The sequence below is a fragment of the Rhinatrema bivittatum genome, chromosome 2, assembly GCF_901001135.1.
Source record: "Rhinatrema bivittatum chromosome 2, aRhiBiv1.1, whole genome shotgun sequence".
Classification (NCBI taxonomy): Eukaryota; Metazoa; Chordata; class Amphibia; order Gymnophiona; family Rhinatrematidae; genus Rhinatrema; species Rhinatrema bivittatum.
In genome coordinates, this window is record NC_042616.1 from 151,932,843 (window position 1) to 151,950,196 (window position 17,354).

A 17,354-nucleotide genomic window follows, 5' to 3' on the forward strand; every position below is an offset into this window, starting at 1 on the left:
AGCTGGGAAGAAGATTGGGCTGCTCTGAGAATGCCTACATTAAGGGGTAGATTTTCAAAGGGTTACGCGCGTAACCCCCGAAAACCTACCCCTGCGCGCGCTGTTGCATAGACTCGGCGGCGCGCACAAGCCCCGGGACGTGTGTATGTCCCGGGGCTTCCAAAATGGGCAGTCCGGGGGCGTGATAGTGGTCTGGGGACAGTCCCGAGACCTCCGGCACCGCGGCCTGTGCCGGGGGATGGCACGCCAGCAGCTGTCAGGCAGGCGTAACTTTTGAAACAAAGGTAGGGGGGGGGGGGGAATTAGTTAGGGCTGGGGGGGTTAGATAGGGGAAGGGAGGGGAAGGTGGGGGGCTGAAAAAAAGTTCCCTCCAAGGCCACTCCAATTTCGGAGCGGCCTTGGAGGGAACGGGGAAAGCCGTCAGGGTTCCCCTCGGTCTCGGTGCACCCGCTTGCATGCGCCGACCCCGGATTTTATAACATGCACACGGCAGGAAATCACATTATCAAAGGAGTTAGTATAAAGGGAGAAGAGAAGAGTTCCCAGGACAGAACGCTGAGGCACACCAATTGATGTTGGAATGGCAATAAAGGAGGAACCACCAGAGGAAATGTTATAAGCTCAATGGGAGAGGTAAGAAGAAAATCAAGACAGGACAGAGTCCCAAGCTAGGAAAGTGGATCAAGGTGTGATTAATGGTGTCAAAGGCAGTAGATCAGTTATAAGAACATAAGTACATGCCATACTGGGTCAGACCAAGGGTCCATCAAGCCAAGCATCCTATTTCCAACTGTGGCCAATCCAGGCCATAAGAACCTGGCAAGTATCCAAAAACTAAGTCTATTTCATGTTACCGTTGCTAGTAATAGCAGTAGCTATTTTCTAAGTCAACTTAATTAATAGCAGATAATGGACTTCTCCTCCAAGAACTTATCCAATCCTTTTTTAAACATAGCTATACTATCTGCACTAACCACATCCTTTGTTAACAAATTCCAGAGTTTAACTGTGCATTGAGTGAAAAAGAACTTTCTCCGATTAGTTTTAAATGTGCCACATGCTAACTTCATGGAGTGTCCCCTAGTCTGTCTGTTACCTGAAAGACTAACCGATTCACATCTACCCGTTCTAGGCCTCTCATGATTTTAAACACCTCTATCATATCCCCCCTCCAAGCTGAAAAGTCCTAACCTCTTTAGTTTTTCCTCATAGGGGAGCTGTTCCATTCCCCTTATCATTTTGGTCACCTTTCTCTGTACCTTCTCCATCACAATCATATCTTTTTTGAGATGCGTCGACCAGAATTGTACACAGTATTCAAGGTGCAGTCTCACCATGGAACGATACAGAGGCATTATGACATTTTCCGTTTTATTCACCATTCCCTTCCTGATAATTCCCAACATTCTGTTTGCTTTTTTGACTGTCGCAGCACACTGAACCAACGATTTCAATGTGTTATCCACTATGACACCTAGATCTCTTTCTTAAGTGGTAGCACCTAATATGGAACCTAACATTGTGTAACTATAGCATGGGTTATTTTTCCCTATCTGCATCACCTTACACTTATCCACATTAAATTTCATCTGCATTTCGATGACCAATTTTCTAGTCTCACAAGGTCTTCCTGCAATTTATCACAATCTGCTTGTAATTTAACTACTCTGAACAATTTTGTATCATCTGCAAATTTGATTATCTCACTCGTATTTCTTTCCAGATCATTTATAAATATATTGAAAAGTAAGGGTCCCAATACAGATCCCTGAGGCACTCCACTGCCCACTCCCTTCCACTGAGAAAATTGTCCATTTAATCCTACTCTCTGTTTTCTGCCTTTTAGCCAGTGTGCAATCCATGAAAGGACATTGCCACCTATCCCATGACTTTTTAATTTTCCTAGAAGCCTCTCATGAGGAACTTTGTCAAACGCCTTCTGAAAATCCAAGTATACTACATCTACCGGTTCACCTTTATCCACATGTTTATTAACTCCTTCAAAAAAGTGAAGCAGATTTGTGAGGCAAGACTTGCCTTGGGTAAAGCCATGCTGACTTTGTTCCATTAAACCATGTCTTTCTATATGTTCTGTGATTTTGATGCTTAGAACACTTTCCACTATTTTTCCTGGCACTGAAGTCAGGCTAACCGGTCTGTAGTTTCCTGGATCGCCCATGGAGCCCTTTTTAAATATTAGGATTACATTAGCTATCCTCCAGACTTCAGGTACAATGGATGATATTAATGATAGGTTACAAATTTTTACTAATAGGTCTGAAATTTCATTTTTTAGTTCCTTCAGCACTCTGGGGTGTATATCATCAGGTCCAGGTGATTTACTACTCTTCAGTTTATCAATCAGGCCTACCACATCTTCTAGGTTCACTGTGATTTGGTTCAGTCCATCTGAATCATTACCCATGAAAACCTTCTCCGGAACTGGTATCTTCCCAACATATTCTTTAGTAAACACCGAAGCAAAGAAATCATTGATGGCCTTATCTTCTCTAAGTACCCCTTTAACCCCTCGATCATCTAACCGTTCCACTGACTCCCTCATAGGCTTTCTGCTTCGGATATATTTTTAAACGTTTTTACTGTTTGCCTCTACGGCCAACTTCTTTTCAAATTCTCTCTTAGCCTGTCTTATCAATGTCTTCATTTAACTTGCCAACTCTTATGCATTATCCTATTTTCTTCTGTTGGATCCTTCATCCAATTTTTGAATGAAGATCTTTTGGCTAAAATAGCTTTTTTCACCTCCCCTTATAACCATGCCGGTAATAGTTTTGCCTTCTTTGCACCTTTTTTAATGTGTGGAATACATCTGGACTGTGCTTCTAGGATGGTATTTTTTTTTTTAACAATGACCACACCTCTTGCACACTTTTTATCTTTGTTGCTGCTCCTTTCAGTTTTTTTCTTACAATTTTTCTCATTTTATCAAAGTTTCCCTTTTGAAAGTTTAGCACGAGAGCCATGGATTTGCTTACTGTCCCCCTTCCAGTCATTAATTCAAATTTGATCATATTATGATCACTATTGCCAAGCGGCCCCCATCACAGTTATCTCTCTCACCAAATGCTGTGCTCCACTGAGAATTAGATCTAAAATTGCTCCCTCTTGTCGGTTCCTGAACCGATTGCTCCATAAAAATGTAATTTATTCCATCCAGGAACTTTATATCTCTAGCATATACTGATGATACATTTCATTTACCCAGTCAATATTGGGGTAATTGAAATCTGATAGAGAAACATGTCTATTTATCCACAGAACAACGATCCGAGTAACATCAAGAAAAATATGTTGTATCACAATTTTTTGTTTTTTAGGTGCTATAATGTTTAACTTGGTATTTCCATATAAATCATTTATGAATTTGGGACCTTCATAACACCCATGGTGCTGCAAGTATATACTTGTATTTCACACCTGTGTGGGTCATTTTTAATCATAGGCCCATTATTCCAACTTTTGCAAAGTAATTTTTAACTTTTTTACGTTTTTCTTAAAACTCAAAGAATTGTACTTCCCTTTGTTCTTTGAGGCTGTATCGGAGTCAAGGGTCCAATGCGCGCATTTCGCGAGCCACTGCTTCAGGGACGTCTCGCGCTGACTCACTCTGCCCGGCGCACCTCCGGATACTTCACAGGGTGCTGCTGCAGGGAAATCTCTAAATTCTTATATGTGATGATTTTATAGAGGTCCCTCCAAATAGTTCTAAAAATCAAAGTACTTTTAGTTATATAACCACCATTAAAGCCTCACTTATTCACAATTTGCAGTGTGCACATCCTAAGCAAACTGGGAAAAAACGCTGATCTGTCTTGCTTACCGTACCTGCCACTGTTGAAACAATGTGAACAGAAATGGATTTATCAGTTGAAATCAGTCATTCCGGGTGGCCTCAATAAAGAAATCGAATGGTTTCATTTTATGTGATTTCCCCAATTAAATCATGATTAAGACTGGTATCAGGTGAGATCTGTGAATCAGTTATAAATCAGACTCGTTTTCGGTCAGTAACTCGCCTACATGCCGAGACAGGAAATAGTGGCAGGTACGGTAAGCAAGACTGATCAGCATTTTTTCCCAGTTTGTTTAGGATGTGCCCACTGCAAATTGTGAATAAGTGAGGCTTTAATGGTTATATAACTAAAAGTACTTTGATTTTTAGAACTATTTGGAGGGACTTCTATAAAATCAACACATATAAGAATTTAGAGATTTCCCCGCAGCAGCACCCTGTGAAGTATCTGGAGGTGCGCCGGGCAGAGTGAGTCAGCATGAGACATCCCTGAAGCAGCGGTTCACAAAACGCATGCGTCGGACCCTTGACTCCGATACAGCCTCAAAGAACAAATTACTGATAAACCTATGCATAGAGCAGGACACTCTCTCGATATATCATTCATTAACCACAGCCACCTAGAACACATTAAAACCGATTACACACCCATCCCATGGTCAGATCACTTCCTCATACAATCCTTGATTAAACACATTGAACCCCAAACACAAGAAAAGAAAAAAGAACCCATTAAATTTAAATATCGCCCACCGTATGACTTAGAAACCCTAAAAGACAAGTTATAAGAAAAATTAACAAAATTAGACTACACCAACTGCTGCTCCACTACCACAGCATGGATGCAAACAACCAGAAAGCTAGCTGAAGAGATAAACCCAATCAAATATATTAACATTAGGGATACCAAACAAACGAACCCATGGTATAATGAAAAGATAAAGGAAATCAAGAGACAGCTAAGAAAAAAAGAAAAAGTTTGGAGAAAAAATAAAACTAACGAAAACCTAACAAAATACAGAAAACACCTAGCTTACTATAAACATGTTATTCTAGATACAAAAAAACAATTCTATAGCTCTAAAATAGAAAAATATGCAAACAACCCAAGAACCTTATTTACCATAGTAAGAAACCTCACTATTGACAAATCAGAATCTCCACAAAACCTTCCAGAAAATAGATGCAATGAAATTGCAACATTTTTCAATGACAAAATTAAGAACCTAAAAAATAAAATCCCAAATACAACGAAACAGGAAATTAAAATGAAAAAAAAAGATGTTAAACAATGGTCAACATTCAATGAGGTATCAGAACTGGAAATCGAATCTATACTAAAAAAACTAAATCCCGCCCCACATGCTTATGACACAGTAACAACCGCAGACATAAAAAAAAGTAGCCAATACTTTATCCCAGATACTGGCAAAAATCGTTAATCTATCCGTAGAGGAAGGATCCATGCCAGACGCACTAAAAGGTGCAATAGTAAAACCGATTTTAAAGAAGAAAAACAGCGACCCACTTAACCTGAGCAACTACAGACCAGTATCAAACCTACCATTAATTGCAAAATTAATAGAAAAAACTATACAAAAGCAACTAGCAGAACACCTAGATAGCAATAACATCCTATATCCCTCACAACATGGCTTTCGAAAACACTATAGCACAGAGACACTCCTACTTGTGCTAATAGGTAACATTATGAGGGGATTTGATAATGGTAAACATTACATTCTAGTGATGCTAGACCTCTCAGCAGCGTTTGATACGGTAAATCACAACATACTTTTAAATAGACTAGAAGAAATAGGATTAAACAACAAAACAATCAGTTGGTTTAGATCATATCTAAACAACAGATATTTTCAAGTGCAAATCAAAGATTCTATCTCAGACAAAATAGACCTCCAAACAGGAGTACCACAGGGATCCGCCCTATCTGCTACACTTTTCAACATATACCTGCTACCATTATGCCACCTGTTAGCTGGTCTGGGAATCACACACTATATATACGCGGATGATATTCAATTAATATTACCCATTGACAATACAATTGAAAAGACATTAAACTTAGCGAACATGTATCTAGATATTATCAAGCAGCTATTAAACCAAATGGAGCTAATGATTAATATAGAGAAGACAGAATTCCTACATTTAGAACGGAAAAAAAATATGGAAATCTCACAGAGCCCTATCACACTCAATAACAACAAACAAATAATACTAGCAGAGAAAGTACGGAATCTAGGAGTAATAATTGACACAGAACTAAGCTTAAAACAGCATATATCACTAAAAGTAAAGGAAGGATACGCCAAACTCATGGTCCTCAAAAGACTTAAACCACTTCTAACAACAGCCAACTTTCGATCAGTACTACAGGCATTGATATTCATAAGCAATGATTATTGTAATGCCCTTCTACTGGGTTTACCATACACCTCACTAAGACCACTGCAAATCTTGCAAAACACAGCTGCAAGAGTCCTAACTGGAAAGAGTAAAAGAGACCACATCACTGAAACACTGGCTGAATTACACTGGCTTCCCATTGAACAAAGAATACAGTACAAAACGCTATGCACCATACACAAATTAATACACAACGAAAACGCAGACTGGCTAAACACGGCCCTTCGTGTATACATCCCCAACAGAAACGTAAGATCAGCCAACAAAGCACTCCTAACTATTCCATCAGTCAAAACAGCATGACTAACCCAGGTAAGAGAGAGAGCATTATCCCTAGCGGGACCCATACTATGGAACTCCATGCCCCTGGGGTGTGGTCGAGGCCTCCGGACCAGCCCCCGGGACTGGAGGACGGAGCGGGGCTGCCGGCAACGCGCGCAAAATTACGCCTGCTTTCAGCAGGCGTAACTTTGCCGACAAAGGTAAGGGGGGGTTTAGATAGGGCCGGGGGGGTGGGTTAGGTAGGGGACGGGAGGGGAAGGTGGGGGAGGGTGAAGAAAAGTTCCCTCCGAGGCCGCTCCGAAATCAGAGCGGCCTCGGAGGGAACATGCAGCTCGCGCTGGGCTCGGCGCGCGCAGGTTGCACAAATGTGCACCCCCTTGTGTGCGCCGACCCCGGATTTTATAAGATACGCGCGGCTACGCGTGTATCTTATAAAATCCAGCGTACTTTTTTTTGCGCCTGGTGCGTGAACAAAAGTACGCACTCGCGTATTTTTTAAAAATCTGCCCATAAGTGTAACAAATTTTTCTTGAAAAGCATTTTTAGAACCATGTTCTTGTGGTACTGCAATTTTTAAAAAAGGTGGTTGGTGATTAGTTAATGTTTACATCTAAGACAAACAAGGTTACCTGGTTGTTACTGTAGATTGAGTATGAAACAACCATTGCCTACTTTCACATATTGAATAATATATTAAGCAGTTTTTTCCACAATAACATTGCTTTCCCAGAGTTGTAGAAGGTAGAAAACCCCAAAACATTTATTAACAATATAGTAAGTAGAAAAATTATCTAGAACATCAGAAAACAAGGCTATTGCAACGTATTGCATATTGGCACATTCCTCCTCAGTGGGGATGGTACTGGTTTCCAAAATAGTTCGCAATCAACTTGTGCCTGACCTCATTCTTCCTTGCTATGATTATCTACTTCTGAAGCAGGAGCACTCAGCTCTGTCTCTATTGCAAGGTCGGGATTCAGGTCTTGCGGAATACTATGTTGGAGGGCAATGTTATGCAGCATGCAACATACTGCAACAATATCTGCCACCTTTTCTGGTGAATATTGTAATGCCCCTCCAGAGTGGTCCAGGCAGCTAAGACTCTGCAGAAGACCAAATGTCCACTCGATCACTCCCCTAGTTCTGACACGTGCCTCTTGGTATCTCATTTCAGTAGGAGTATGTGGCACTGACAGTGGCGTAAGCAGCCATGACTTGTATCTATACCCGGCATCACCTGTAGAACAAAAAAAAAAAGAGATCATGATTTATGTTGTTTGGAAAAAAGTGAACTAGTTTCCTTCAGTACCCGCCCCTGCAAGCTGACATCTATAACAAATTACTGTGTGCACTGATACACAATAACATGGAATAGACTTAGTTTTGGGGTACTTGCCAGGTTCTTATGGCCTGGATTGGCCACTGTTGGAAACAGATGCTGGGCTTGATGGACCCTTGCTCTGACCCAGTATGGCATGTTCTTATGTTCTTACCCATGGACCAGAAAAGCCCTTACTATTCTGCTTTCAGTACTTACCCCCACATGCTGACATGTGTAGCATATTGATAGGCATACTGTAGCATCCAGTGTGTACAATGTTGCCTTTACTATACATGACAGCAGACAGATTAGAATGTTCTGATACATGTGCCAAAGCACATACTAATCTGTTAAACATGTCAGCTCACAGGGAAGGGTCCCTAGGGCAGAATAGTAATCTTTTTGCTGCATGGGTGCAAAAACACCCACTAAACAGTTATACATGTGAGCTTGCAGGTGGATAGCCAAATTAGTAAGTGCTTTGGCACCCCTGTACCAGAAAGCACGTACTAACTTGCCTTTGGTTCCCTCCCCTGCACACTTACTTTTGCCTAAACTTTTGATTATGTTAGTGTATATCCCTGATCCCACACATTTGATTGCAACTCAAAGAAAGTATTTGTATGGGCTTTTGTTTCTAACTTACCCAGCAACCAGCCTTCACCATTTTTCCCCTTCTATGAAATTTTTTCTGCCAGTGCCAGGATGAGAGAGTCATGATTGCTTCCAGTGAATTTGGAGACCATGCTTAGGATCTTCATTTGCGCATTGCAAACAACCTGCATATTCAGAGAGTGATAATGCTTCCCTGTTGTGATATGCCATTTTGCCATTTCTTTACCATATTGGGGGTGGCGGGGGAAGGTTGAGTACGACATGAGTGCAATCAATTGCACCCATTACATTTGGCATGCCAGCAATGTAGTAGAAAGCCCACTTCATCTCCTGCCACTTCGTACACTGCTGTTGGTACTTTATGTACTGCCTGACCCATTTCAACATAGCCCTCAGTACCTGACTGAAATGCCTGGAGAACGTTGACTGCTCCATGCCAGCCATCACAGCCACTGTATTCTGAAATGAGCCATTGGCCAGAAAATGAAGGGGTCCGAGAAGCTTGACTAGGCCTGGAATGGCACTGCCACACTTTTTCAGAGGATCTGTGTCTTATTTGATCTCTAGAGACAGAGGATAGCCCTGGAGCTTAGCCTGTAGTTACAGACCACATCAGTCTCCAGCATCCCCTGCAGCATTGTCCTCAGATGAAATATCTGCTGCCTGCATGCCCTTCTGTGAACAATGGCCTCCGACGTTAGCGCTTTCACTTAACTTCCTCCCCAACTCAGGCACTAAAAAACTCGCACTAACCTTTCTCCCTGCTAGAGTGGCTCCTTACATTGCCTGTGAATAGATAATTGCCTCCTTTACTTACCATTTGCATGCACTTGTGCAAAGCCAGTCACGGGTTTTCAAACGGGTTTTTGTGCATGCTTTTTCTGTGCTGAACATATTAAATCCACGCATAAGACTAGCGTGGGAAAACTACGCACAAAGTATGAGCAAAAACATGTGGCAGCTTTAGCACAGTTTATTACATTGGCTCGAGTGTGTAACACAGGAAACCCAACCCATCTTACAGTCACCAGTATAGGGCAGAGTCTACATTATGTAGAAGTTAGGGTCAGCAAACAAGTTGTAGGTAACACCTTTTTATTAATTAACTTAATCTAACCAATAAAAACGCATTACCTACAACTTGTTTGCTAACCCTTATTTGTACATATTAAAGTGTTCTAAAATGGAAATCACAATTCTGTAAAGTTTAGGTGAAACCTATATATTTAAAAACTCAGGAAACTGTGATCTGAACTAAGGGACACAAATGATAATTTAGCTATCTTTGTTGCAGATAGTATTGGTTCCTATTTCATAACTACATACAGTGCTATGACATGTTGATGTGCACAGGGTGGTGCAGTTGCCCAAGATCAGTCGTGATTGGAAGATCCAAGGCATTGGTATAGAATTTGGGGTGAAAAAGATGCTGTGAGAGCAGTGGGATCAGGAGCTGCTCGGAGCGGTGTCAGGAGCACAAAACCTGATCTCTTTTGGCTGCGGGAGCTATGGGAATGTGAAGCTTGAGCATGCCACTGTGGCTCTGTGAGTTCAGAAGCACTGAAGCAACAGGACTAATTTGGGAGGTGCAATGGCCCCCAAATGCTCTAGAAATGAATTAGACATCCCCACCCCATTTCGCAGGCAAATGCAACCTACTGATGCTTGTCTGATGGAATCGATGAATCTTTCAGAGCTGGTTTTAATTGCTGAATTCTACTTTAAAATAAGGTGCATACTGAAATTCAGTAACATTTTAGCTTTTTTAGAATTACAAAAGTCTGTGGGTCTTCAAGTTTGGAGATGTGTCATGCATTTGGAAGGCATAATAATGGTACTGGGCTTTTCAAGGAAAGTTTTTGAAAAGCAAATATAACTTGATTATTGGGGGGGGGGGGGACTATAGAGAGACTACTTTGTGCATAAGAAGACATCTGCTGAATAGAATATAAATCTGATTCAAAGTGAACTGTTTGTTCATACTGGGTGCTTTGTGATTAAAAAAAAAAAAATACAGGATGTGTACCTAAGTCACAAGGGTATTTAAATCAAATATGTCTTTTCATGTTCAAGTTATCTGAGCCCAACATTGCTTTTAAACACACATTTCGCTTCCTCCTTACTGCCTGAATATGTTGTCATGCACCAGCTAGTGCTGTTAGATTATAAATGGGGTTTAAAGCCCCAAACTAGCCCAACTAATTAGGGAAAAGGGAAATCTCAAGGCCAAAAATAGCCAAATCTTCAGAGGACCAAATAAAGCTAATATAAATGGTATTTTCAATAATTGTATCTCTTATGTATTAATACAAACATGCGTATTTACAGTATTTCAGATATACAAAACTGCATAAATACAATAAATATTGAAACCCATCCCTCACTACATTACACACAGAAAGACATTCCAGCATTACTGCTAGTCCACTTGGGAATAGTTCTATGAAAAGTTAATTATGACTCTGATAGAGCAACTAAATTCTTTACCAGTTTTGAGAGGACAGGGAAGGAGGGTGAAAGCAATAAAAAGAAACAATAGCGACTATACATCCCTAACATAACTACCTCTACCAATATTTCTTCCCCCAACAAAATGTGTCCAACAGACTTTGCACCTCTCCCACCATCTCACTCCCTACTCCCCTTCAGGCCCAGCACTATAAGTGTGCATTCCATGCAACTGCATGGGATGGCACTATGGTGGTGGTGGAAAATGGAAGCACACTTCAGAGTCAGCATCGGCCCGGTGTAAAGCCTGCAGGCAGTGGTCAGTACCTTCAATCCAGTGGATCCGATTGCAGTCATGTGCCAGCACAAGAAGATCAAAAGGGTGATGGGATGCAGCACCTGGAGCTGATGTCTTTTGAAGAGAGTGCAGATTAATAGGCCATAAGCATGAAGCCCAACAGACTTAAGTTGCTCTCACTTATGCAACAAATATGGACCCCAGCAGCATTATTTTTTTCCTAGTTCTGCATGGCTGCTACTGATGCGCTTCTCCTGCACAGCCAATAGTGAGGTTGAAAGCAGCAGGAGCAGTGGAGCTGTTTCAATGAAATGACCTGAGTTTCTCCAGTGGCAAGACAAGGGGGGAGGAAGGCAGGGGCAGCTGAGGCAAAGTTTGGCTACTCGGTACTTCTGAATACTTTTTTTCTGCTAGTGTATGGCTCTTGTGGTGCCCAGCAAATTACCTGTTGTTCTTGCAGGACTTTTAAGATCAGACTTCTCATTACAGTGGGAATCCTGCTAGAAAACCAGGAGGAGGAGCAGCACCCAAATAGAAGCCAGGAGGCAGCATACTAATGGAGCCCATCCTGTAGAGCAAGTGTGTATGTGAGGGGGAGAGAGTGTATTTGTGAAGGAGAGAGAAGGGGCGAGAGCATGGGTGAGATTTGTTGAGAAGTGTGGTATATTTTATTAAAAGTAAACAGAGAACGTGTGATTGTGAGCATTAGTGTATCTATGAAAGAGAGGAGAGAAAGAAATGTTACAGAATGTGTTTATATGAGAGAGGAGAAAGTTTGTGCACTTCACTTCGCTACGATCATGGATTGAGAAGGTGTCAGGTTTTAAAAACATGTATTTATAAATTTGTTTTTACAATACCATTACAAATTCAGTTGAAGAAAAGTCAGTGTAAACTATAAAAACCAAACAGGAATATAGATATATATATTAAAAAAAAGAAAAAACATTATTCTGACACAAAGCTAAAAGGGAATCTAGCTAGTGTTGTAATACAAGGAAAACAGTGCAATAAAGACAATCAATACTTATTCGATATACCCATTTCAGTTTTTAAAGTTCAGATCACTGGATGGAGCCAAGCTTTTCTGAGAAGACCCGGGCCAGAGACTGAAGCGGAAGGGGAAGACACTGTAATTGTGCAGGGCAGCATAAATGCTAGCCCTGACTCCGCTTCCCTTTCTGCCCTCCTCTCCCTTGCCATCCTCCTGTCCTCCATACTCTCTCTGCTTACCAATTCTTTCTTTGCCCCACACGCCTCTTGCCCCTCACCCACATCTCTCCTCCCTTCTTGCTTCTACCTTTGACACTGCACCAGTATCCTCACACTGCGTTTTCCCTCTTTTCATGGTGTTCAACATCGTCTTTTTTCTTCAAAACTCCCTTTCTACCCATCTCTTGTCCTCCACCTATCCTACAGTGCTACTCTCTCTTTTTCCCCCAGGAAGCTAATCCTCAACCAGGCAAAAAAAAAAGTCTTCACTTAAGCAGATAATTCTGTTTTCTCAAAAACTGCCAGCACCGCTGTGGAAGTAAAACCAGACACAGAAGGCTGGAAGAACTCTCCACGTACACCTTCCTCTTCCTTCCGTGTTCTGTAGTCACCCTGTGGTTTCTGACACTCTGGTTGGTTGCTGCCTATGAGTCATCACTCTGCGACTGTATGATCCTTCCTCTTTCTTCCGTGTTCAGTATCCACCATGCGATTTCTGTCACCTCTGGTTGGCTGCTGCTAAAAAGTCATCACTCTGCGACTGCTGGGCGGCCCGAGGCAAAGAAAGCGGATGAAGGTGAGAGTGAGGACTGGAGCAAAGAGGAGAAGCGTTGGGTAGAGAGTGTGTGGGGGACAAAAAGATGCCGGGGGCAGAGCTAGGTTAACTTTTTTGCTGCTTTGCACAATTACGGTTGTTCTCCTCCCCCAATTCATTCAATCTCTGTCCTGGGCTTGTACAAAAAAGCCCGGCTCCCTCTAGCGATGCAAACTTAAAAAAATGAAATAGGTATATTGGATAAATATTGCCTTTATTGTATTGTATTGCTTTGCTATGCCAATTAGATCTCCCTTTGTGTTTATTTTTTACATTTTACACTTATTTATTTGTTTTATATACTGTCATTCCATATGCAAATCACTAGATCATAATGGTGTACAGGTTTGACATTCATAAATAGTGAAAAACTGAGGTAGGCATATGTACAGGTAGTAAACTAGGGAAAATGACTTTTCTTCAATTGCACTTGTAATGGTATTGTAAAAAATTCTTTATAAATTATTAAAAATCTAACACCCCCTAATCCACGATTGGAGTCGGGGGAGGTGCACAAATGTTCTCCGCACATATACACATTCATTCCCTTACTCACATTGTCACACACTCATGCTCAAACACACTTCCTCTCTAATTTTAATAAAATATACCACTCTTCTAAAAAAAAAAAAAAATCTCACACACATTCTCACACATGCACTATAGGATGAGTTCTATTAGTACACTGGCTCCTAGTTGGGTGTGGCCCCTCTGCCCAGTTCTGCAGCAGGATTCCTGAGGCAATGTGAAGTCTGACTTGCCTGAAGGGCCTTTGAGAACAAATGTAATCTGGGCATCTCAAGAGCCATACACTAGCAGAAAAAATACATCAGCAGTAATAAGTAGCCAGACTTTGCCTTGGCTGCCCCTCCCCCTTCCCCTTGTTACTGGAGGTCCTCACTGGCACAGCAATGCTACTGCTGCTTTCAACCTCACTATTGACTGTGCAGGGGCAGCGAGTCAGCAATAGCCATGCGGAACCAGGAAAAAAATAATGCTGCTGGGGGTCTAGGTTTGCTGCTTATGCAAGAGCAGCTTAAATCTGTTGCACTTCTCGCTCATGGACTATCACTATGCACTCCTCTTCAGAAGTCATCAGCTGTAGGTGCTGCATCCCTACACCATTTTGATCTTCCTGTGCTGGCACATGACTGCGATCATACCTGCTGGACTGAAGGTACTGACCATTGCCTGTACGCTCTACATCGGGCTGATGCCAACTCTTCAGTGTGCTGCTGTTGTCCTCCCACCTCCCTGGATGCCATCCCGTGCAGTTGCATGGAATGCATACCTGATACTGCAGGACCTAATGTGGAGTAGTGTGTGAGATGTGGAGGTGGGAGAGATGCAGAGGCTGTTGGACACATTGTGCAAAAGGAAAAAATATTGGTAGAGGTGATAGGGATGTTTAGTACCTATTGCTTTTTTTTATTTCTCTCACGCTCCTGCCCTGTCCTTTACCAAAGTTTTGAGAGAGAATGTAGTTGCTGAGGAGGTATGTTGCTTTTATCAGGAGTCACAATTAACTGTCAAAGGTAGAACTATTCCCAATTGTACTAACAGTTATGCCGTATTTCTTAGCATTCAGACACGTTAATCCACAACCAGTGGGTTATGCACTTCTACCAGCAGATGAAAATGGAGCAAAGCTGACTCCACAATATATATACCCGCCAGTATTCTCCGTCTCCAGCAGATAGTGGATGTGCATCTCCCTACTGGGAATTGCTTAAAAAAAACTTTAGAAGGAGAAAAGAAGGAAATTTTACCCTGCTCTCTTGTGTTGATACCTTATGGTCCCTCCCTCATTTGAGTTTTCCTGAGGTGATATCTGCGGATCCCTCCCTCACTAGAGTGCTTTGGTCTGGTAGCTATTTTTCCGGCGTGGACTTTGCTGTAGAGAGAAACAGCTGAGAGGCTAGTGGGTGCAGGAAGGCGAGCTCGATGGTGAAGGCTTTTGCCCTCTCCCCTTGCAGCTGGAGACCTACTCTATACTAGGCCGAGGTGGGCTGAGCTCAGGTAAAGAGTAAATATAAAAATAAAAAAAAAAAGAAGGTGAGATAATTTTAGGGATTCCATTCCCCTTCTGGCTCCGAGCCAGAAGGGGAATGGAATCCCGTGTCCTTAGTGTGCGCTTATTGGACAGAACTTGTTTTTGGGCTCCCTGTCCAGGCTTGCTTGTGTGAATGCACAGTTGGGCGCGTAATTGTCAGATGTCTTTGGGACCATACTGCTTGTGGGTGTTTATGTATGGCGCCGGTAGCAAAGAAGCCTAAGCACCGTACCCTTGTGCTGCTTGCCATATTTGAGCATCTCAGCCTCTGGCGTCCCCTCTAACTTGTGTCAGCACTGCTTGGAGGCTCAGGGAGAGATGTCTTCAGCTGATTTTGCTGAGCCCGGCCCTTCCCAGCATGATGCGGGCATAGGAGCAGAGGGGGTCCTGTCAGAGTTTTTGCCTGGTTTTGGGGCTCCTCTAACTGGTTCGCCAGCAGTGGAAGGCAACTCAGTGGGCGCAGTTTTATGCCCCCTGGTTTTGGTATGGATCCTTCTGCCCTTTCTTGGATGGAATTTTTTTCAAGGGCTGCAGTCCTTTCTTCAGGCACAATCGGCAGAGCTAGCCAATCCTAAGAGTTCAGAATCGCAGACTGTGGATTTCTGCATACCTGGTGCCCCAGGTAAGCGTCTCAGTACGTCTAGACCTGCTGCGGGTCACACTGATAGGGACCCAGATGCACGGATACTCCCGGGAGGATGGGGAAATTCCTCTGGGGTTGGACTGATTCCATGTCTGAGCCAAAGAAGAATCCCATTTTAGTTTCTTTGTGTAAAGAATCATGTTCCTTCTGCATTATGGATACTATTCATGAATTGATTGATCTTGAATGGGGTGCCCCGGAAGCTAATCTTAAAGAGGGAAGCACTGTAACCCCTGGATCTGGTGACTAGAGAGCAGTTGTGTTTTCCAAAAGTGGATGCGCTGGTGTCTGCCGTCACCAAGCTGATGACTATCCCAGTAGAAGAGGGACCGGCATTGAAGGATGCATAGGACAGGAGAAATGAGCTATCCATAAGTAGGCCTTCGAGGCAGTGGCAATGAATTTGTAATTAACCTCTTGCTGTTCTCTAGTGGTTCACTTTTGCTTGCTTCTCTCTCAGGAAGTTGATGAGTTTGTTTTGAATTCCAGGGCAGTGATGGACCAGCAATCGCCTTTTTGGTGGTTGCGGGCTGTAACCTGGTCCGCACCTCTGCCAGAGAAGTGGCTTTCGGGATACCAGCCAGGCGTCGGCTATAGCTGAGGAATTGGTTGGCTGATACAATTTCAAAATCTAATCTTACGAAATTGCCCTTTAAAAGATTGCTCTTGTTTGGGAGTGACTTGAAAAAAGTGGTCAATAAGTGGGGTGAGTCCCAGGTTCCTCGGTTACCAGAGGATAAAAAGCAGATGCTGCACTCATTTGGCGTGAGAGGTCGTGCTAGGGGTTTCAAACGTTATTAACCCTACAGAGGAGCAGCGTTTCAGAGGGCTCAACTTTTGGGTAGGTCTCGGTCCTTCGTCCCAGGCAGCCCAGATGGGGCGCGGGCTCGAGCGGTGATGCCCCCGACTTCCTCAATGAGGGTGTGCCGACCCACCCCCAGGAACAGAAGATAGGGGGTAGCCTGCCTCTTTTTTTTTTTTTTTTTTCGGAGGTGAGTCAAGATCATGGTAGCCCAATGAGTTCTAGAGGTGATAAGAGATGGCTATGCTCTGGAGTTTCCTGGCGTTCCTCGGGACATATTCATGGTGTCTCCCTGCAGCTCTCCGCAGGAGATACAGTGGAGTATATGTTGTCAAGCCTCCTCAGCCTGTGGGCCAGGATCCCAGTGCCCATGTCACAAGAAAATGTAGGCAGATATTCCATTTATTTCATTGTACCCAAGAAAGAGGATTCCTTTTGCCCCATTCTGCATCCCAAGGGAGTCCACAGTCATTTGCGAGTGACTCGTTTCCGCATGGAAACCTTACACTCAGTGATAATGGCAGTACAATCGAGGGAGTTTCTTGAGACTCTGGATTTGTCAGAGGTGTATCTTCATTTTCCCATCCGGCTGAAACATCAACAGTTTTCTGCATTTCACTGTTTTGAGCACTACCCTTCAGTTTGGCTACCATACCCAGAACCTTCTCCAAGGTCATGATGGTGGTAGCGGCAGCGTTGAGAGAGGATGGCATTCTGGTCCACCCATACTTAGATGATTGGCTAATTTGGGCCAAGAACGTGAAAGAGAGTCTGCAGGCCTTGCACAAAGTGATCTCCTTCCTACAGGAACTAGATTGGGTGGGAAACTTGGCCAAGAGCAATC

The 17,354-nt window shown here is 42.9% G+C and overlaps 1 protein-coding gene and 1 long non-coding RNA gene across 8 annotated transcripts in view; one reads left to right on the forward strand and one right to left on the reverse strand.

The window, feature by feature from the left end:
* Nucleotides 1-17,354, forward strand: part of NSUN6 (NOP2/Sun RNA methyltransferase 6) — a 154,750-nt gene that overhangs the window by 33,753 nt on the left and 103,643 nt on the right. The window contains exon 1 of one of the 7 annotated variants that reach the window (XM_029588738.1): nt 12,731-12,994. The exons of 1 other annotated variant lie outside the window; for it this stretch is intronic. In XM_029588738.1, coding sequence (XP_029444598.1) covers nt 12,868-12,994 — 127 coding nt within the window. In that variant the 5' untranslated portion in view covers nt 12,731-12,867. Of the gene's footprint in view, nt 1-12,730; nt 12,995-13,781; nt 14,190-17,354 lie in introns of those variants that run through there. 5 more of the 7 variants (XM_029588742.1, XM_029588737.1, XM_029588735.1 and 2 more) reach the window with 5 other exon arrangements.
* Nucleotides 7,262-12,324, reverse strand: LOC115084200. The gene is made up of 3 exons (XR_003854503.1): nt 11,235-12,324; nt 8,491-8,623; nt 7,262-7,760 (listed from the first exon to the last, which is right to left on the reverse strand). It is a non-coding gene; the product is annotated as an uncharacterized LOC115084200 (long non-coding RNA).